General features: G+C 41.7%; 1 protein-coding gene across 1 annotated transcript in view; it reads right to left on the bottom strand.

The window, feature by feature from the left end:
* Positions 1-530: 530 nt before the first annotated feature.
* LOC138108981 (melanopsin-like) overlaps positions 531-23,317 on the bottom strand; it is a 36,436-nt gene continuing 13,649 nt past the window's right edge. The window contains exons 3-11 of the mRNA XM_069012094.1: positions 19,805-19,947; positions 17,958-18,091; positions 15,808-16,011; positions 15,205-15,376; positions 13,177-13,332; positions 11,998-12,105; positions 6,671-6,845; positions 4,278-4,427; positions 531-960 (exon numbers count right to left, since the gene is read on the bottom strand). Coding sequence (XP_068868195.1) covers positions 574-960; positions 4,278-4,427; positions 6,671-6,845; positions 11,998-12,105; positions 13,177-13,332; positions 15,205-15,376; positions 15,808-16,011; positions 17,958-18,091; positions 19,805-19,947 — 1,629 coding nt within the window. The 3' untranslated portion in view covers positions 531-573. The remainder of the gene's footprint in view (positions 961-4,277; positions 4,428-6,670; positions 6,846-11,997; positions 12,106-13,176; positions 13,333-15,204; positions 15,377-15,807; positions 16,012-17,957; positions 18,092-19,804; positions 19,948-23,317) is intronic.

Here is a 23,317-nt window from a genome sequence, read left to right as displayed (position 1 = left end):
CTTGAAAGCAGTCACTTGCCAGTGAAAAACCAGTTTCTTTCTTTATGTTTAGCAAGCTGCCTATTTAAAAAATAAAACACAACAAAAACAATGCTGAGATTTGATTAAACTGTAGTTGAGGTCATGTATCCATCTGCCTTACTGCTGGGGCTGGTGGAAGCTGTGGTCGTGCAGTGCTTCCCATCACTGTCCAGAACAGAGCTGCCAAAATGGGAACACAGTTCCATGTGCAGATAGCAGAAACATTCAGGAGCTGACCCTGCTCTCAGTCATTTTCCTTTCTGCTGGCACCCCCACCAGTGGCAACAAATCAGGCGGCCTCCTTGACCAATGCCACTTGATCATGCTGCCAGATCTTCCACTGCTCATTTCCTGCAGCACAATCTGAAAGAAAGCCTGTTTCCACGCCTGAGCTGGTTTGGACAAAGATAAATCTGAAGGCTGCCTAGTGACTAGCATATAAACATACAAAAAAAATCTGATGATCTAACCTACAAGGCTTCAGTTATTTGGTATAATTAAGTGGAGAAGATGCCAAGAAAATAATTACCGGAAAGTTTTCTTTTGAGAAACTTATGATAGAAATTTCTCAACAGCTTCAAGGAATTCCATGGATGAGCTAAGCCCTTCCAAGTCCAGCAGATTGCCCTTTTTGTCATGAAAGTGGAATAATTCAGTCTCTTCCTCTTCCAGTTCTTCCTGAAACAGATTGGTCTCTGAGGTAGGAATGATGATGATGCGAGGGACTGCATTGCTAATGACAGAATCCAGAACTCCATTCACTTGACTTCCTTGAGTTGCCATATGGGAAGTACTTGAGTCTCCTCTGCTGACACTGCTGCTATTCAATCCGACAGGCAGAGAAGTTGCTCTCAGGGAGCTGGTCACAAGTGCTGCAGAGGGACTGGGTAGGACTGGCTGCCCAAGCACCTTCTCCAAACAGCTGGAGGAGAGCGAAACCTGGAGTGGGGACATAAGCTTTAGCATGGTCAGACACCATATTGCTGTGGAAACCTGTATTTGAAATATTCATTGCCACTGGTCAATATTTGAGCCACCAGGCCAGTTTTCTAAACACTTGAATCATTAACTTGAGGGAAAATCATGATGTGCTAACATGTGCTGCTTGGAAAGCAGAATGTTAAATGAAGCAAAAGAAGATGTACTCAAATATCAGCAGAGACTGAAAAGAAAAAAAAAAAAGAAGAAGAAAACAAAAGCTCATTCCTGTATCTGACTTATCATTAAATAATGGTAATACTCCATTTTTAACACATCTCAGGGTATCAGGGTACTAGATAATTGCATTTCTCTCTCTTCTTGTGGAAGAGATCTCAGATAAGACTCAAGTACACTTTATTTTCCTGAAGTTTTGTCAACCTTGTGACAATCTCTGTCTCTCCCCAAATGGCTGCTGGTCCTATCTCAGGGAAGTCAGTGGCCTTGCATTCATACATTGGAAAGTGCTTCCTCCAAGAAAGAAGCAATAAATATTCACTTTCTCATCAATTAAAAAGAAATTTAACAATTTCTTATCTGCCTATTTTGAGAGAATTCTGATTTCTCACTTGGCTCTGATGGCAAGTCCTCTGTAATCTTTTCATAAGTCTTGTGCACAGTATGAAATTCAGAGTAAATTAAGTAAGCTTTGAAAGTGTCTGTTAACTGGCAAGGGAAGGCACAAGTGATCAGTTTTGGCTTCCTTTAAAAAATTACAATTAAGGCAATAAAATCACTGTGTCAGATATAGAGATAAGCTGGAAGTCCCTCCTTTCTAGGGAAAGACAACATTTAAAGTAAAGTGCAGTTTTTACTTCACTACTATGTGAATTCCCATCGTTTCGTGTAATTCTACTCCACAAGCAGGAATCATTCATGAGTCCCTATTGATAATGATTTCTCCAGCCGCTCTTCCTACCAAGTGGAGGGAAGAACAGTGTGCTAAAAAAAGTGGTTTAAATCGGTGTGACAGAGAAGAAAAGTCCATTCTTCCATATCAAAGATAATAATAGAATGAAAATCCCAACTCCAAAACCACTCCTCCCTGTTTCAAGTGCTGTTTTCCCTGCAACAGAAGGAGAGGTTTCTTTTGGATGTGGCTTGGTGGGCACAATACCCACTTACAAGTTTTTTAATAGTTTTCATGTCGGGTAATTCCCTTGAAAAAAAAACTGGATGCAGAGAGGATATTTGACCTCTCCTCTTTGAAATCAAGTATCCAAACCCACATTTTAATACTTCCAGAGAAGCCATGTTAAGTTCCAGGTGTCAGCTTACATCAATTTCATTACTATCCTAACTAACTGAAGTAAGTCATGGGGCTGCATCGTATCTTTGTGGCAGCACAGTCCTATGCATTTTTATGCTTCGGGAAGTACCAAGCCTGGGACACTGACTGGCTTTTCCAGAACTGAGTGTTTTTTAGAAGTGCTCTAATTGGAATTCAGTCATAGACAATCCAGTGATGCTATTAAAACCTTAAAATAAATATCAAAAAATGCATTGGTGCTTCTTTAGGGTTTGTTGGGGATTTTTTTTTTTTTTTGAGGATAAATGGGTGGTCTCATTGTGAAATATTCTAACTGAGCTTGACAAATAAATATTTATTCTCATAGTATGAATTTAGCATTTAGCTGCAATGGACACAAGAAGAACCTTTACACCACACAGGAATCTCTGCTGAAAATAGTAAGAAAAGCAAATGAGGCTTTGAACATCCAATGTAAATAAACTCCCCATATCTCAGTGAACGCCACTGAAAGTCTCAGCATGAAGATACTCTGTTTATCAGTAGGGTTATTTATCAAAGTAATTCAAGAGATGTCTTTCAAATGCAAAGTAATAGCACATGAGCTTTCTTGTGGGCTACACGGTTGCTAAATTCCAGATACAGAAATATTTATTTTATTACTGAACAGTTTATGGAGACCACCTGAGATTTACTTCCCTTCTCCTGTCCTGTGAGACCAAAAGCCAGTGATTCTCCAGAATCTGGAGACAATATCCTGCCTTTGCCACTTGCCTACAACCTTGGACACACCTGGCTGCTGACAGAAGGCAGCAGAACTGAGTGGTACATTTGAGCACATGTTGCCTGACACCACATTTGGAGCCACTGTTTTCCATCAATACTGTTCACAACAGTTACAGGAAAAGAACAAGGTTTCTCACAACTTGATCTTAATGGCACACATGAAAGAAGACAGGACAGAGGCATGCAGGAGCCAGGTCGTTGGGTTACTGGAAATCTTCAGAGCAGTTCCTGCTTTAAACTATGCTGTCTCTAGACAATTACCATCAGATCTGGAAGGGAGAACGGGGACAGAAACAGATGCTTTAGCTGCCCAAGGTGTGGGTGTTTGTCTGCATGCACTAGAATAACCCCATGAAAGGGTGCCTCCATCAAAAAAAGGGGTACTACTCAGTCCAGCCACAGACAGAGGATTGTAAGCTATGTCTGTCTTTTCCTGAAAAGGCAGCACTGGTGTGTTCCTGACACTGTGCCACCCTTACAAGTACTCCTTTGGAAACTGGTGTTACAATCTGGCAGATGCTGACTCGTGGGTGACCTTCTGCCCCCATCAGGGGATGGGGTGCTCCTCAACAGCAGGATGCCAAACCTCAGTGGTTTGGGCAATGGGGGTGATGCATCCACAGAAGATGCGCTGAGTACTCACCGTCTCCTCTTTCAGTGAGGGAAGGGTGGCAGTTGCCAGACTCTCCTACCCTTAGGGAGAAATGGGAGTTTCTTTCTCATCTTCCCCCTCAACAAAAATAAAACATTTTAATGTACACTGAAAAGAAGGGAAAGGGTGGCTTCTATCATGTCAAACTCTGTTTTACAGACTTGACTTTACTATAAAAGGAGACTGCCACAGTATGAACACAAGGGCCATGATGGAAGGAACCAAAGCTAGGGTAGATAAACAGACAAAGAGGCAAAGAACTCATCTTCTTACATTTGATGCTAATGACTATGCCTTAATGAGCTTCAGAGCTATGAGCAGAGCTGGCTTTCCAAAAACAGGCGAATATCAGTGAAAAAAGTTGATTAGGCATTACAGGCACTCTCGTTTGTCACACACACACAAAAAAAGAAAGAAAGAAAGAAAGAAAAGAAATAACAGCAAGGAGGGAGACAATGTTGGAATTAGTATAAATACAATCTACAGATGAAATAGATAGGCATAAAGGCTGAATTATCATTCCAGAGATGATGTACTGCAGCAAGATTAGCACTAAAACAGAGAGTCCTCAGCTGAGACTTTTTCCCATACCTTTTCGGCAGAGGCTTCATCACAGCTGCAGGTCTTTGGGAGCAGGTCTCTCTTGTCTTGTCTCAGACTTGTGGAGAAAGAGTGACTTCGTCGAGGCTTCAGTTTCTCATGAGCTGGCTCTACAGGGTCAAGCTCTACATTGTTCCAGGTCTAATCACAAATTGAAGAAAGATTTCAGCCAGTTGCATCTTTTTTCAAATTCTTGAAAGTTCTCAAACTCTAGTAAAACCCATGCACACTCACAGAAAACTAAAGCTGTTCTAATGCAGGTCTCATGCTCAAAACTCCCCTGAGGAGAGGCTTTATTTTCAATCTTCTCACTTACCCTGGACTATTTGGCTGACCAGAAAAAAAAACAAAAAAAAAACCAACAACTTGGAAGTAATGAAAAATTGTTTAATTATTTTTCACCAGGATGTTTTGCACTCTTTTATATCTCATTGCTTATGCTATACTTATACCTGCAGAACATCTGAATTCTAAAGATGGGAGCAAGTACAATTTATCTGTTTAATATGTCTTGCAGCATTCTGTGTGACCACCAGCTGATACAAAACAATGGACATGGACAGATCCAAAACCTAGTTTGCATACATCCCAGCAGAATATCCAGAACACCCAGGGCTTCTCAATCTGCATGAGCTTGCTGATTCTACAAACCATCATTAGTGCATGGGAGACAATGGGGGGGCTCTGCTCCAGTTTTCTAAGAGCATGCGAGTAATGAAGCATGAATGGGACATTCCAAAAGTGCTGTTCCATTTAGAGGCTTGGGCAGAGGCCATTTGTCATCCCTTACTTTGTGGTGACTTCTATGTTATCAATGATGAGATCATTTCACTCCAGCACTAGCTTTTAGATATGGATAGACAGAGGACAGACGGGCAGACTGACAGGGCTCCACACAAGCGGGAAGATAACAAGTGCATAATTCCCCTGCATCACCTTGCTCATACGTCTGTGTGTGGCCACCTGTTTATTTCTCCACACTTGTTGAATGAAACTCCTTGAATGAAGTGTTCCTTGGTATGACTCACAAATGTTTGTTCCCTACACTGGCACGTATACAACACACAGAGGAAAGCATTGGTGGCTACAGCTGCATCTTTTACAGTGTTCCTGGTGTCATTTCTTGCCCATTGATGTTTTACTGGAGCATTCCAAAACTTCACTCAGTCCCGTGTCGTGACAAAGTTGTTGAGCTTAGCTTTTATTTCAGCAGCTGCTGCTCCAGCTAAAACCTGTACAGCTGCACTGAGCTGCAAGTTGCCCCAAGGACAATTGCCTTTGGCTGCATCAACTCAGCACAGCAGAGTGCTGTGCACTGCTAACAGCAGGGGTTTTAACTGAGACCCCTAAGCCAAAGCTGTGCCAAAAGCTGAAGCTCTTACCCTCATTATCTTGCCTATTTAAGCAGCACTGGCATCGAAATACACACAATAACCTGCTAACATGAACAAACCAAAACCAAGTAGTGACCAACAGTGAAGAACAGAAAGCTTCTTTGATCAGGATGGATGATGAAGCTGAAATTACTCCATTCGGCATCAAACAAAGGAATAATGGGGAGAAAATTTAGGTTTTATACCCAAAGGTGTAAAAGTTGCCTGTAGGATTTATACTTTTGTGACAGGTTACTGGTGGAAGCTGTTGCTCTGGGAGGCTTTTGATGCCCGAACTGAGGGGGAGCAGCACAGGTCCCCAGGAGGGCCAGCCCCAGCCCAGACTCTGCCGTGGCTGCCACCCCCCCAGAGCCACCTTCCCAGCACCTCTGCAGGCAAGGCCAGCTTCTTGTGACTGAGAGAGGCTGTGAAGAGTCTCAAGGGATTCTTTTGTTTCTCTCCCACCCAGTCGCCAGCCTTACTGACATGTGGGGTATATTCTTACAAAACATCCCACCATGCTCTAGGGGCAGGAGCCTTTTGCTCCTCATGGTGAAAATCCAGGTAAAGAAATCAAAATTTTCCCATCCTACAGAAAATGGACTTCTTTTAAAACAATAAGACAGCTTTTGGATACATTATAAAACTTCGGATGGAAGATTGTTTTCTTGTCCTCCAGCCCGGTGAGATACCTAATCACAACCAGTAGTTGGTGACACAGGGCGTGTCTGACAATGGCTCTTTTTAGTTCACATTAAAGACTTAACCTGAACATCCTTGGTCCCAGCAGGCATCAGAACCACACAGATATGCTGGCCTGAGTGCTTTTTCTGATCACACATGAACTTCCAGCTTTGCAGAAATGACCTCACATGACCCAGAAATTTTAGCTACACTCTCCTCCTTCCCTTTTCTGCTCTCTAATTTTGAATATGTATTCATGGAGTTGCTTATTTAGAGTCTGAGAAATGTTATACTCACTTTCTTTCATGGAAACAAGAAAAGACTTACAGCTTCTCCAGTAGAAACGGAGGAAACACAAGTGCTCTTGGTCCTGCCAGCAAGAGAGTGGTGGCTGGAAAGAGAGGTCCTGAATGATGACTCATTTATGGATCCCCTCAGGAGGTCATTCTTTGATATTCGTATCAGGAACCTCAAGCAGGGAACAGCTTTGTGGATGGTTTTTCTGAAGGAAAACGTGAGAAGGAAGAAAAAGCCAAACCTAAAGCCAAACCTGTCACACTGAAGACACAGCTTTGAAATTCATGTGGTGAAAATACTGTCTCTTTCCATCACCTCAACACAGCTTCTGTTTTGATGAAGGGGGTCTTACAGATTACATGCAAACAGCATGATATAGCTGGTGCAAACTACTCAACAGGCTGAAAAGAAAATAACAGGTTCTTCCAGGCCTTGTGTAAAAACACATACAGAAGAGCTGCATAGGTGAGTGAAAAGAATTGAAAATATCTTGGAAGAGCATGATTGCTTCTGATTTATTTAAAATGTTAACCCAGAAAAAATTCAGGCTAGTTGGTACAAAAGTCTTCACTGTGCAAAGACACAGAATGAGTGGAAAAAAGGGAAGAGGGCCAGAAGAATCAGATGTTGTTACTTATTTGTGTCACGCCAGCTACTGTAAACTCCTATTGGTCTAGACCCCAAATCTGCCTTATTCATTAAATAATAATCTCAGTTATGGTTGTGTGAGTCTGTTTCTCCTGACTCCAACCCTGGCCCTTCATGGAGCGGAAATGTCCAAGAGCCTCCCCTGTGCAATGCCAGCTGGCCTTGCTCCTCGCAGGGTAATGCTAGTCAGAATGCTTCATTGGGTGTAGCACCTCCCCAGCACTTCCCAACCCATTATTTCAGCCCAAGAGATGAAGCTAATAGCGGCACAAAACTAAATTAGCAAGTCAAGAAGTGAGGCAGCAGCAAGGCAAGGAGCTGATGCAGGGAACTACGGATCACTGGAGGATGTCAGGACATTGACTTTACACTGAGATGCAAGCCAAACAGAGGAATATTGTAAATTCTTTTGCATCTATAGCTACCAGGTTTGTTGAATAACCAGTACGTTTAAAATCATCATTTCTATTCTCACAAAAGATCACACATGTTAAAATTTCAGAGACATGATTCTGGGAGCATGAAATGTGGTCACTCACTTGTAATCAACAAAAGAAACCCACCACCACCAAACCTCAATATTTGGCATCATCAGCACTCTCAGAATACTTCTGCTTCTCTTTCCTCTCTAATTTCAAAGGCAAGTGAACAGCAGTTCTGTGTCTACTCTGGAGATGGGTACTGAAAATAGCTGCCTGCACCATCATTCCTGATCCTGCCAAGATGCCCGTTGGTGACCTGGCAGGGCCCACCGAGCTGCTTGGGGCAGAAGGCAGAAGGCTTCTTGCATGATGCAGGGTAAAAAAAGATGGTTAATGTTGTGCACAAAGTAAGTCCTGAAAAAGGGTTTACAGGACATGAGAAAATGTCAAACCTCCATCAACTTCCTTTCAGATTGAAGACCTCAGTCTGGTGCTGAAAAGCAGCTGCCAGTTTTTTCCCCAGCTGAGAAGCTGAACTACTTCCATCTGACAACTTCAAGTTAATGGAAAACTCCATCCCATTTATTATGTGGGATTTGGTGCAGAGGTCTCCTAATGCTGGAGATTCAGGAAATAAGTGTCTGATGGTGAATTTTCAAGGAAAACATACGAACATTTCTGAATGCCTCAAGGGACCAGAGTTTCTATTTTACTAATATTTGGGAGGACTATTGAGGGACATTTTGGTGGTTGGTATGAAAGTACAGATTTTGAAGAGAGTTTTAATACTGTATGGGTGGAATACAAAACAGGCATAAACTGAGGTACTTATTTAATGATATTTTTATAATCTGAAATAAAAGAGTCACCTAAAGTAAAATACGTAGTAATTGCAAGCAACTTTTTGAGAAAATACTGCAACTCAAAGTTATTTATGATTATTCATTATTTATGATGTAAGAGTTTTGAACCAATAATTTTTGTGTAATTCTGCTTTGCTTGGGAGCCAGTTGGAAACACGGAGCTGCAGAATTTCCTGTTTGCTATGAAAGAATGATTACAAAACCTAAAACTTCCAAAATGTAAGGGAGTTTCTGCAATAACTCTAACACAGCAATGTGTTATTGTGGAACATAGAGACAACATACAAGTTGTTAAAGATGTGTAAGCTTTCTTCCCCACAAAAGAGTATTTCATGAATTAAAACTTTGAGTACATTCCTCACGTACATTTGTTACTTCCTGTGAGACCTATTAGGGAGAGGTATTTTTCTCCTTTACACTGGTGGGGAGTGGGTGGGCAGGGGGATGGGTGGATGAGGAGGGCTATAGCAAACTCTCACACCAGTTCTTAGAAGCCAAGTGCTAGCACAAAGGTCACTGTTACAATTTCAGTTACAATCACTATAATGTAGGGTTCTTTTCTCCGTTGTTTAAGGTAAGGAAACCCCACGAAAAGGCTTGGTTTTGTTGGGATGTTAAGATGCAGTGTCAGGAAATCTCTGTGCAAAAAACCATCTTGCTTTGCTAGTGGTACATTACTGCTTTGAGCCCGATTTGAACTCTTTAGATCCTGATTTCTAGATGCCTCTTTGTAGAAAGATTTGGAAAACAACTTAGATGTTATTTGGTTCAGTAGTTCCAATATAAAATGACAAATTATCCCCTGCTCAAACCCTTAGCCCTTTGGCCTGAACAGACTGGCCCATTTATCTGTGCTTGGATAAATTACTCTCAAGGCATGATGTGAATAATTAGAAGATTTGGAAATTATCCAGAAACAATAATCTTAACATATATATTCATTATTCACTGTTTAAGCTAAACTGGTCCTGCCAACATATTTTTGCCAACTGACTTATTGGTGTACTGTAGGGTTTCTTCCAGTTTTGAAACTGCATTCTTGATTCATCACAAGGGACCCAACATTACTTCTTTTCCTGACTGGATGGCTCCCAAGTGTATGAAATGTCTTCACAACAAGTCCATAAAAACTTCTCTTGTTGATATGTCTAGAAATACAAGTTAGAAAGCAGTGAAAAAAATAAAACAAGATAAAACAAGATACTTATTAAGAAAATGTCTGAAATCTTGTTGAGGACTCCAGCCCTTTTCCTAACAGCCTTAAAAAGCCAATGCTGATAGGAAAAAGACTAACTGAAGCAGTTCTCTGTCACAGAGCCATAGGATGGTGTGGTTTGGAAGGGACCTTGAAGGAATCTTAAAAACCATCTAGTTCCAAGCCTGATGCCATGGGCAGGGACACCTTCCACTAGACCAGATTGCTCAAAGCTGTATCCAGCCTGGCCTTGAACACTTCCAGGGAAGCATCCACAGCTTCTCTGAGCAACCTGTTCCTTGCAAAAATAATAAACTGAGCACCATAACTTTGGTTCAGAAACAAATTATGGGTCCTAAACACATCAGCCAGCTGTGAAAACTTCCCATTGAACTTCTGCAACCCATCAGAAACTGGGTATTCTCCTACTCTAAAATGCTCTGCAGACTTCAAAAGACTCAGATGGTTTTTGGACGATGTGAAAAGGTGTTAGTTACGATAGCAGATGTTTTCAGACAAAATACATCTCTAAAATGGAGAAGCATGGATGTGACAGATGAACCACATGGTGGATAAGGAATCAGCTGGATGGTCACACTCAAAGAGTGGCTCAGTGTTCAGGTGGAGCCCAGTGACAATTGGTGACCTCAGGGGTGGGTGTTGGGACCAGCCCTGTTTAACATCACTGTTGGTGATGGACAGCTGATGGCACCAAGCTGTGTGGTGTGGTTGACACGCTGGAGGGAAGGGATGATGTCCAGAGGGACCTGGACAGGCTGGAGAGGTGGGCCCACGGGAACCTCAGGAAGTTCAACAAGGCCAAGTGCAAGGTGCTGCAAGTGGGTCAGGGCAATCCCAAGCACAAACACAGGCTGGGCAGAGAATGGATGAGGAGAAGGACTCAGGGGTGCTGGTGGATGAGAGGCTGGACATGACCCAGCAATGGGCATTCACAGCCCAGAGAGCCAATCATGTCCTGCATCCAAAGCAGTTTGGGCAGCAGGGGAGGGAGGGGATTCTGCCCCTCTGCTCTGCTCTGGTGAGACCCCACCTGCAGTGCTGCATCCAACTCTGGGGTCCCAGCACAGGAAGGACATGAACCTGTAGTAGCGAGTCCAGAGGAGGTCATGAAGATAACCAAAGGGCTGGAGCACCTCTCCTCTGCGGACAGGCTGAGAGAGTTGGGCTGTTCAGCCAGGAGAAGGGAAGGCTCTGGGTAGATCTTACAGCACATTCCAGTACCTGAATGACAGCTACAGGAAAGCTGAAGAAGTACTTTTCACAGGGGCATGTAAGGATAGGACAAGGGGGAATAGCTTTAAACTTAAAGAGGGAAACTTTAGATTAGATAATAGGAAGAAATTTACTGTGATGCTGGTGAGGCACTGAACAAGTTGCCCAAAAAGCTGTGGATATCCCATCCCTGGAAGTGATCAAGGCCGGGTTGGATGGGGTTTTGAGCAACCTGGTCTTGTGGAAGGTGTCCCTGCCCATGGCAGCGGGTTCCCAGGGTTCCAACAGGAATTAGATGATACTTAAGGTCCCCTCCCAACTAAACCATTCTATGATTCTATGTTTTCACGCCTTTTGGGTGTATTTCGACCAGCATTCTGAGAAACCTTCACTTTTCTTAAGACCATACTGCTATGCATCAGACATCCAAACCGAGGAACACAGTTTCCAGCTCCCAGGTCCTAGTTGCCAGGCAACGGAACTTACCAGCTTTTCCACTAATTGGGTGGAACAAGCCTTATACCAACGACTAACCCTGCCATCTAGTGGTATTTATACATTTCTCACATCTACCTGTGTTTTCTCAGAACTTTCGACACAGCATCACTTTGTGGTAGCAACGGACAGGTACGCTGAATAGCAGTTCTGTTACAAGTATATCCCCTTTATATAATAAAGTATCTTTTTCTGCCACTGTTTCGAAATTTTTGGTGAAAAAAATGCTTCAGAAAACCAAACCTTGAACACATGCATATATAGCTCCTTAAACTGGTGAGGATGTGATTTTTTGAGCCTCGCTGGTTGGGACCTTTTATCTGGAGAGTGGTCTGTAGTGGCTGTCCCTGATATGATGAAAGATGTCCCTGAGGATCACCTCCTCCTCCTGTCAATCACAGTGTTGTGCAGCTCCACAGGGCAGAGCAGGGCTCTGAGGGAGAGGATTAAAGATCCACATTTGCATGTACAGTTATACACATACCTATATATTTACTATACCTGTATCTTGGGTGAATTATTGCATATATGATGGGGTTGTAGATTGCAGAAGCTTTGGCAATAACTGCTGGCACAGATTTGGAATATGGTGTTAGGCTGTTGCCTCGACTAAAACAAAGCAAAAACATTACACACAGCGATGCCATGGATTACATGGATACTATATTACTAAAACATATTACTCCTTTTAACTGGTTTTATGCTGTTATCTTTTTGTAAGAAATACCCCTGAAAAGTTGACTCATTCAAGTGATTTCTTTGCTCAGATGAAAGGCTTGAATTTGACAGCATGTACTTGGTTTCATTCATTTAGAGAAGATCGAAGACATGCAGTAAGTAATTTTAGGATGACTAGGAGCACAAAGAATCACCTTCCCTGTTTCTACAATAGATTAAGAAAAAAACCAAAACCCCAACAAAAGAACCCCCATTGTGGCCATCTGGGAAAAGTGAATGGTGACAGAAAAGAAAACAGAATCAAACCTAAAAATCTTTCAGCAGCAGCATCTGTGCTGCATGGTAACGTGTGTCAGTGACTCAGTTCCAAACACTGTAGAAGGAAGAGAGGACTGGAAATGGTTTAAAACCAGTATTTCCCTTTTGACTTTAACCTCCCACAGTCACTCAGGTGTGATCAATGTCAGTGCAGGGTAAGCACAGTAATATCATGGTATCATAGAATGGTTTGGGTTGAAGGATACCTTTAAAGATCATCTATCCCAACCTCTCTGCCATGGGCAAGGACATCTTTCACTAGATGAGCTTGCTCAAAGCCCCATCCAACCTGGCCTTGAAAAGTAGAACATGCATCGACAAGACACCAGGTCCCTTTGGAGTGGAGAATGGGTGGAGACAACAATGCATGGAGGAAGCTTCTCAAGACAACAGGTATTAGGAGATAAAAGAGATAACTCCTCCAATTTATGCAAAAAAAGCACCATGTGGAAGAGAAAACATTGTGTACCAAAAATTAAAATAAGAAAGTCATAATGGTTCTAAAATGCATAGACAAATAATCCCTTTTCTGGCTTTATTCACAAGGATATAGTGAAGAATGAAACATCACCTCTAATGTAATAATTATTTAAGACCCATTCAAAAAGGAGCTCTGCCTCATGTGGGTGACAGTACTAATCCTATTTACAAAACTCCTGCTGTTTGGAGTACTTTTCCACTTACCCTGCCCAGGCAATCAAGGTGACACAAGCATAAGGAGACCAGGACAAGACAAACACAATGATGACCACAAAAGCAATTTTTGCCAGCTTCCATTCATTCTTCATGGACTGAGAGAGGTAGGATTTCCGGCTGCAGGATCCCAGCTTTTGAACATCTCTGTGAGGGGGAAAAGAAATACAGATATTTCAGCAGGACAATGAAAAAGCAACATCTCTAATATGTTCTCACCAATATGAAAAATGAAGTAAATTTCATATTTCCCTCCTCTAACTCTTCTTTTGTCCTCTGATATTTAAAAACTCTAGAAGGTATTAATGTAGTAAAATGGTTGCAAGTGTTGTGTTTGCCTGTGAGACTGAGCCAGAACCCCTGGGACTACAGGACTGTGTCCTCATCCCTAGCACAAAGGAAGGCTTCAGGTTGCAAAGATACAGAAATTGGTATCTCTTGAGCTTTGTTGCTCTTAGAGGTGGAGCAAGCAAAGGCACAGCTGGATGGAAAAATCAAGTCCTATGTCTTTTCCTTTTCAAGGGAGGAACAGCTTGCAGAACTTCTAATTCATGAGGTAACACATGCTGGAGTACCCTGACAGCTTTGAGGAACTTGTCCCAAACACTTGCAAGGGCATTTTTACTTACCTGCAGATTTATTTATTAAAGAGTATTTTCAGTGGGAGGTACAACAGGCAGTCCTAATATTTTTGTCACAAAACATCAAATTCTCTTCTCACACCAAACACCCTGCATTTAATTTTAAAAAGTTTTATATGGTCAGGTATTTTCTATACTTTAGTATAGAAAATAACAGTTTTTACATATATATCAGTGTTGTTAAATGGAGATACATTTCAGGCTGAAGACATTAATTACCAGCCAGCAGGGTAACAAACTCCCTGCTGGTGCACTGTAAATATAGACTAGAATCACAGAATCATAGAATGGCTTGGGCTGGAAGAAACCTTAAAGATTATTTAGTTCCAACACCCCTGCCATGACCAGGGACACCTTCAGCTAGACCAGGTTGCTCAAAGTTCCATCCAGCCTGGCCTTGCAAAAGGCATAGAAAAATCTTGTGTCCACTGTGCTTCATGGGTGTACAAGACACCATTATTTTAAGGATGCATTCTTTACTCCTTCACTTGGTATCAAGTATACATACACAAAGCACAGTAAAAAACAAGGCAAAGGGCAAAAAATAAGAGTTCAGAAAGAACTTTATTTCAGGCATATGTAAATGTGCTTATAAAGTGGAATTTAGCCTTATGAAGCCAAATGACTTCAACAAGTGCCTGCAGACAGAGCAGAGAAAAACCATCAGAATGGATGATACAGTTGAGCAGCAGGAAGGACTCACAGCACCAGCTGGTGTTGTATCAGACCAAAGATAAGCCATGTGCTCATCAGCAGAAAAATAACTGATAGAATGATGACACTCTACAGATCTAACACCCTGCTGATTTTTCCTGTCAAACATTGACCAAAAAAATTTTGGGGGAAAAAGTCTGAGTAAGCATAGCCAGATATTGTGCGTGTAGTTGTGATGCTTGAGTGAAGCAAGATGGTTTTTGGGATGCCTGCCTTAAATAAAACTGTCAAAAAATATGAGGACTGTTATGTTTACAGAACTGCTCAAAAGCAGATGATTCCCCCATTGCTACATGTGTTTTATTATCCCTCAAGGCTGAAAACTGCTGGAATACACAAGGACCTTGTTTCTTGTAGCGCAAATCTGAAATACAAATAACTCAGTCTGATTATCTGATGTACTATTCATTACTACAGTGGAATAAGATTAGAACTGCCAGAGACTTCTTTTTCTACTCTGAAATTCATACATCCATTCCAGTTTTAAATTGGCAAAAAATATTTCTCTTGTTACTACTGTTAATGATCTGCCTCTACAGATCATTAACATTCCAATTTCAATACAGACTAATTTTTGATTCAGATGTTTCTGCAGCTAAAGAAATTGAGAACACCTTCTGCTACAAGAAGAGGGATATGTACTTCTTTCAGCTACATTGCTTACCTGCCAGTACGCCTTATGGCCAGGAACATCGATAAATAGCAATGGAATATTATTACCAGGGGAATAAAAAACACGCAGCAGCATAAAATCATGGTGTAACTTCTGTTTGCAGGGGAGTAGGTGACATAGTCCCACGTACAGGATATCATCAAGCCCTCAGGCACATAGGAACCTATGGAGTACATGAATGCATTATTCACACATACACCCAAAGTTAGTGCAGTTGCTAATCCAACCACTAAGCCCTTAAAATAAACCCTGTCCTGTATCCATGGTCTTCAAGAACTGTGCCAGCCAAATTATACCTTATATATGCAGTCTGAGAAGTGAGTGCCCACATGGAGAGGAGATCCTGACTGCAGAACTCTCAGGTACACCCCTAATACTCCATCTGCAGATTGATCTGCTTGAATACCTCCTGCGTGTGGGGGGCAGAGGGTTTCTGCAGCGCAGTAGGTGCAAATGGGTGCTACAACAACAAACCATCATGTGGTGGCTGGGCACCCATCCAAGAACTGATAAGAAAACTCATTTTTTTACACTCCAGGCAAGACTAAACAGAGCACATAGGGAATGCTAGGAGAGGGAGAGCAGCCAACATACTCCAGCCGAGGAGCGGAGCAACACTCCATCCCAGTGAGTAGAGCCACACGACGGCGATGATCTGCACGGTGCGTCTCTTGGAAGTCCACTGGATGGAGTGCAGGGGCTTGGTGATCACCAGGTAGCGGTCAACAGAGATAGCCAGCAGAGTCATCATCGAGGTTATCCCGAAGAGAGCCCCGCAGAAAGCATACAAGTTACAGCCTGAAGAAGAAAATGGCAGTGTCAGGGGTTTTCCTGAAAAGAAAGAGGCATGTTTGCTCTCAGAGCCCATCATAATAAATTGTTGGGAAATAGAATTATTGGGATCAATAAAAGAACTGTGCAAGCAATAGGCCTGGAAGTTTTAGGCTTGTGTGTGAGAAAAACTTTCCATGGGAAAGTCACTCTGTGAAGAAAACAAGCAGGCCGAGAAAGAGCGAGGGAGTGGAAAACTTGCAGCTGTACTATCCGGGAGTGAACAAGGGAGATGGGCACAGAATTCTTTTGATCATAACAAGACTGTGGAGACTTGCCAATGTAAGTCCAATTATGTAGAAATAGAAATGTGTTTTGATAAGCTTTAAGCCACTTAGGAGCTAACAAGCTGGTATACTATAGAAGTGCCTTTGGACTGCTAATAAACAGAGTTCATTTATCAACCATATTGGTTTGGACTGTCTCTCTCTCTCCCCCCGCTGGGATCCAGGCTCCTCATCCCGCGGAGCTTCTAACAATAAAAAATCTCCTAATTTTTTTCCTGGCTCAGGACTTCTTTCTCAATAGAAGCATTTTCTTAGCCTCACATTTTCATAGTTATTAAATTTTTATTAGAAAAACACAAATATAAATAAAATACAAATATATGTATTCAAACAAGTCCTACTTCACTGCAGGCCGCAGCTGGGAACCTTTTGTCAATGGAAAACTGCCTCAAAGAAAATTCAATCTAATTAAAGTTATATTTTCCTGGACTGTTGCCCAATATATTGATCTTAACTTGCTGCAGCAGACATCTGTCTGTTAATGATAGATGGGTGGCTCAAAAAATTACTTTGGTTTATGTGGTTTAAAAATGTAAAGTTGTTTAAATTTGGTGACTAAGAGACCAGCTGTAAAACATAGCTCCAACTCCTACATTTAATGGCAGTACATTTTAAAAGAACTGACTTTTTTTTACATGAAACAGACCTTTTAATCCCCTCGGCATTCAGGCACTGCACTACCAGATGGAAACTTGTAAAGTTACACTGAATTTAATGGAGAAACCTGTGTGGAAAGATCATCCATTCTTTGAAATCTTGCATTGCCCCATGTGGTTATAAACATGGGCCCACTAGGAATGACAGGCAGCAAAAACACCAGATTCAACCTTAAAGCAGAGTTCTAAAGTCTTTACAAGCACCCTGCAACTAAGGACCAAATCCCACTCAACCCAAATCAAATGCTTCATTTGTGACAGCATAATAATTTGCACTGATTTTATCTAAGGGGATGGGCAAGACTAAACATATCTTCAAACTAGAGAAGAGTCCCTTCTGTGCTGCTGAACAGTACATGGTCTCTGGGCTTGCTCCACCATTGTACAGCCACTAGTGGGTGCAAGCTTTAATCCATGATGTGATGAGAAGCACCAAACAGAGCATTGAGCCTTCTGAGGTCCTTGCTCCACCCACATTTCAGCTATAATTTCAGCATGGATCACTTTTTCTTTCTTGTAGTTGGAAAGAAAGAAGCTTAAATTTGCTGAGTCCTTAAATGACTATTGTTATTTAAATATCTTAATTAAATAGGAGATTCCTAGAAGCATGCAAGAATGGATATCAAGATACATTTTAAATAAAAGTAATAACTAGCCCTCAAAATGATACAGAAAAAACTATTTACAACTTACTAAAACTTTTCTACCCATTTTCAGCAATAACATCTGCCTTAGAAGCTAAAGGGTATCATGATTACATGTGGATGTTGACTCCTTCCTTTCCAAAATATGTAAGATAAAAGAATCACAGCTGTAATGCAAAACATGTGACATGTCACTGATGGTGTCTGTGGCTGTGACTCCAGAGATTTGTGCTGCTCTATCTGTGGCACAAGCCAAGGCTGTTGTGGCTAAAACAGGCTGCAGGCAGCGTAAAGCTGGCGAGGTAGGAATTAGTGTTGGAAAGTACCTATGTCTCCAAGTATCCATTCTCTGTGCAAGCTGTTGACAAAGCACATGGGTGCCTGAGAAGCCGACATCAGGAAGTCACTCACAGCTAAATTCATTATAAAGTAGTTTTGGGGAGTCCTCAGCTTCTTGTTGCTTAAAAACAGGAGAAATACATAATTTTAAAAAGACAAAGTGGAAAGTTACTTTATAACTTTGTTTACTAGCATAAACAAATACTGTGCAGATTGGAATCAATGGTTACTCACAGTGAATCAATTGCTAATCACCAGTCAGTCAGCTGTAGTCATTTCAAAATAATTGAAAAGAGCAGGAGCAATAAAATGGATTATTTCCTCTTCTAGCTAAGGAGAGTTTCAGCTGTCTTGATAAATATAGATTTGTTCAGAAGAGCAGTTCCCTAGGAGTGCTGTAATATTGATTGTGTCTTGCATTGCACATGTGGAAGATCTGAAGAAAATTACAGAGCCAAAGGATCTGCTTCTGGTGATACTTTAAAAACTGCTGACCTGAGGTGTTGTGTTGACACAGTTGACTTGAAGTGGTTGACACACCACTAACTAAATAACCCTTTTCAAAGTGCTACAGCACAAGCAGAGCATACACAGAGATTTGGAAAAAGTGCTTTTGCTTATATACATCTCATAAGAGAAAATGAAAGCTCTCAGTTGCAGATGAACAGGCAATATTAAATGCCACAACAAGGAGCGTGAAAGCAGCAGAAGTCTGCAAGCAGAGCTTATCCAAGGAAAACAACAAGGCCTTTCTGATGTGCCTTGCAATATCACTATTTGCAGCTAATATGATTTTCTTTCCTCGTGCTGATAAACAAATACTGAAAAAGAAAGTGAGAAAGCCATCTCAGGCTGCTGCAATTCTAACAAATTCTTAGGTCTCATAACTGCCTGGAAAAACAGGGTGAGAGAGAGTACAGAGTTCACATCTTCCCAGGTGCTCATCTGCCTGTGCAGATTTTCCTACTTTGGCAATTTAATGCTTTTATTACACCAGCCTAACCACAGACATTTCAAGACAAATGCAGAGCTTGTGCTGCATTTAAAAAAAATCATGAAGGTACCTACAGTTACAGGGATTTCTCTAAATCCTATTAGAAGCCAGTTATTCAAAATAATTAATTTATTTGTCTTAAACATTTAAGAACAGGAAACTAACACTTGTGTCTCTAGCATTGTAAGGCCCTGCTGCATCACTATGCATAATGACAGCAACTAGTGATTGAGGAGGGTTTTGAAAACCAGCCTCACAGTGTGGGACAGAGGGCAGATACTTTTTTTTTCCAAGAGGTTTTTGCATACTCTGGCTGCAGTAGCTTTGGCTGTCTATTGCTCTGCCAAGAGAGCACACAAACTGATGGAAATCCTACGGTCTGCCTGAAGCAGGAAATACACTGCTGGCATGAGCTCATTTCATGTAGCACATTGCCTTCTTGGTCCTTTCAGGACATCTGGGCTTCTGGGAAGAGTGTCAGTGTTTGTCAAGTATTTCTGCAATTGCTACAGGGTAAGTGAAGAAGTCTGCAGCTGCAAGACTGTGGTTTCTATCATTAGAAGTATTAAACCGTACTTTAAACTTTCAATTGGAAATTGTTTATAGAACAAGGTATTATTTTCTCATTTTATTTGATTCCTTAAAACATGAAGAATTTACACTGAGGTTGTCAATGATGCACATGGACGTGTATCTGCAGGTGTATGGCCTTCTCCCCTCTTTCCCCCCACGGTTGTTGCCATTAGATTTAATCCAAGAGGAAAGCAATGCAGAAATCCACACACAGGCACAGGTGAAACTCAAGGCCACTCAGATTAACCACAAAAGGAATTTTTGTACCTGTAAAACGCGTAGAGAACTAGGAGGTTTCCTATGATGCCAATGGAGCCAATAATAAGCACACACGTTCCTACGGTGTAAAGAACATGGCCAGGGATCTCTTCCTTGGTCACAGTGTGTGGCTGGGTACTCATGTTCAGAGCCTGAATGGAAAACAGAGGAAAAGGAAAGCACTTGGGGCCCTTAGTTCGGGGAACACATGCTCAGCCTGTTGGTATTCACTTCCATGGCTTGTGCAAATCAAATACACACCTCCGAGTTCTTTTCATGTCCCCTGTAATCAAGCTTCCCTCAAATAACTTTCATAATTTTGACAGCAGACATTTCTCTTAAGAAAAGAGCAACACAGAAAGCAGACTGGAAATGACAACTAAGGAAGTTATGATGATGATGTGAAAAAGGCAAAGAAGCTCGAGCATGAAACTCACTCTGGGTAACTGCTGCACTTTGGGGCACAGAGCTGGCTGACAACACAGACTGATGGCGACAAATAAACTGTCACATTTTGGTTTTATTAGGAGCAATGATATCAAATCCCACACTTACACACACTAAATCCCCTGCATCTCCCCAGGTTCACTATCCACTAACTTAGAGCGTACAAAACCTGGGAATTCCCCATGCAAAAGAGAGGAGATGAGAGGTATAACAACAGCAGTAACACTGCCTGGGTAAGAAAACATACATTAAATAATCTTGACACCTCTCTCCCTGCCCCGGATCTTCAGCACATGAATAGGCTCCCTCTGTATTTTTTTTTAAAATCAAATTCAGATTTATCACTGGCTACATTCAGCAGAAAGGCAGCCTACAGCCAATCCACTCAGCTCACATTAGCATTAGCAACGAGAAGAGTCCAAATTGCCTCATGGAAATTCTTATTTACCAATTCACAGGCAGCTAAGTCTCACACTCACAATCAGACCCGGAGAGCTGAGTTGAAGTTATGGCACCTTGTCACAGCTGGGTACCTGCTTCACTTCATCCCTTTTCTCCACTGCACAGCTCAGCAATGTGTGGAGTGTGGCATAAGATTGATTTTGGCCTGTGGGAGAGCAGCTGAGTGACAGAACAGGTTACTATGATAACTGTGTGATGATAACCACTGGTAGTATTTAGGCAGCCATTTTTAAAATGATGAGTACACCCTTTCTTTCCTGTTGCTAGCTCCTAATCTCCCCTACTGCTGCTTCTCCTTTCTGCCTTGTATTCCTCACTCATCTATGAAGTGCACAGAGTACAGCTCCCTTCCTGTACAACAGTCCTAGCTGTGGGCATTATCCCCCAACTCTGTGACACCCCTGGGGCACTCCCCGAGGAGGCTGCACTTGGCAATAGGGAGAGCGTGGTGAAGTGCATTGCACACCCTGAGTGTGCAACGGGTCTGCGGTGGAAATGCTGACAGCAAACTCCCCCGGACTGAAGTGATGTAGTAAAAAGGTATGGCTTCAAAGCAGGAAGGTGCTTTCAAGCCTTCTCAGTCATCTGACAGACTCTACCCTTGACAGGATGGCTACTGCCACTATGGCACTTTACCAGAGATCACATCACTGTAAAAGTAGGAAGACATGGAAGAAAGCATCTGCGGGTGCTGGTTGCACCGGGGGGCTGTGACACTTATTTCCAGTGCTTAGGCAGCAATAAAAAATGTCACTGTTTGTAGCATTTACACTTGAGAAAGGTGTGAGAGGCAGTGTAAGAGCAGGCAGAGCATGGAGAGGTGGCCCAGCAAAGAAAGCAGTCGTGGCTGTTTGGTGGCATCAGGCAGAACCAGCACCATGCTCTCAGAGCAGGGCTGCCTGGGCATGCACATTGACCATATTAAACTCCTTTCCTCCTCTCTCAAACCCAATAACCCTAGCAGCATGTGCACTGAATCATAACCCTGCCACATTTCTGACAATGCATACCAAAGAAGCTAAACTATGGAGAAAGGGAAAGAGTTCATTTTTTCTTCCTTTCCAGCTTATCTTAGGCATGCCAAGGATTTGCCCCTGCCTAGAGGTTTATTTTATAGAGCACTATTATATAAATGTAACTCAGGGCAAGTAGTACTTGCCTGTCATATGAATTACGCTTTACTTCAACATATGGGAATTCACTGTTGCAGAAATTCATTTGAGAAACGGACTATGAATTTCACACCCAAAGGTGTCTCACCTTACCTCTCTGCTGAAGAGAAGCCGACTTGGACATTTTGGCCCCATTTGCTCATTTGCGGGTGGTCATCTGTGTCAAAAGCTGAAAAATGTCTCACATGACAGATCTGTAAACTCAGCTTACAGTTTGCTGGCAATACTAGATGAAATAGAAACTATTGATGCCTACAGAGTGCAATCTGGAAGGCAATAAATACCAGGGATTACACAGAGTCTTCAATCTCAGTGAGAAGCTGAAGTGAGGGATGTTTAGATTACACAGGCTTTGGATCTTGCCTCCAGGGGAGTCCATGAAATGCCACGGCCACTTCTGCTGCAATGTTAACAGCAGTTCGATAACTCTCAGATCTGAATGGAAAGACAGCTACTCATTCTCTCTGCTGGTGTTACCCTGAGAGAACAGGATGTGGCAGGCATCCAAGCTGTATGAGATGGGGCAAGCTGACAAGGCCAGAAGCCATTTATAACACTATCGTTTGAATCTGAGAAGAAAAATGTTTATATCTATGTTTGTGTATATTATATTTCAACAGAAAACCTCAACTTAGATAAAAAAATAATTTCATTAAACTGGTGGAAATTTTCTGAATAAAACAGGCTAAACCAGTACAAATAGCTGTAGGCTAATCAAGAGAATGTATACCTCATTTTACTCACATAATGTATTTCACCAATTTGGCATATTTTCACAATGGAAAACTTTTAAATTTAAAGATTTAAATACTCTTAAGGCTGAGAACTTAAAATCTACTCTGGTGAACAAATGCTGCTTTTCTAATACAGACTCATTCTCCATACAATGTAACATCCAGCTGGAGACAAGTAGCACTATCATCAAGGTTTTAGGATTTTTATTAAATTTAGGCTTTTCTCTTTTTCTACAGTGTCAACTGTGAGAAGATGGCCTTTTAGCAATTTTAACTAAAAAGCTAAATGCTTGCCAATGTAAATATTTTATTGTATAAAGGTGAGGGCTAGAAATTTGGAAAAAAGAAATTACAAGCTTAGTGACGAGCTTTAAGGAGAAGCTGGGTTTTGCAGATCTTCTCAGAAGCTGTTAATACTCCACACATTTTTTTTTGTACTTCTAGTTTCCCACAACAAATAAGAATAAAATTAAATTATAGGAGAATATTCTGAGTTGCTATGAGTGTTTCTAAGCCAAGAAAACTCAAATAACTATTGTAAATTTTTCCAGATATCTTGGTAAGCAGGAGGGCAGCTATGTACAGCAGGTTGCATTCACTATAGACACTGATGAGTCTTACTTTGCTTTGCCTGTATTATTAGCCTGTCCTAGGACCAAAATGAGGTATGGTCAATGACAGCTGCCACGAATCAGCAAAAGATTAGT

Source organism: Aphelocoma coerulescens, chromosome 4, assembly GCF_041296385.1.
Source record: "Aphelocoma coerulescens isolate FSJ_1873_10779 chromosome 4, UR_Acoe_1.0, whole genome shotgun sequence".
In the NCBI taxonomy this organism is placed as follows: Eukaryota; Metazoa; Chordata; class Aves; order Passeriformes; family Corvidae; genus Aphelocoma; species Aphelocoma coerulescens.
The sequence above is the reverse complement of the archived record's forward strand: the minus strand, read 5'-3'. Positions and strand labels throughout refer to the sequence as shown.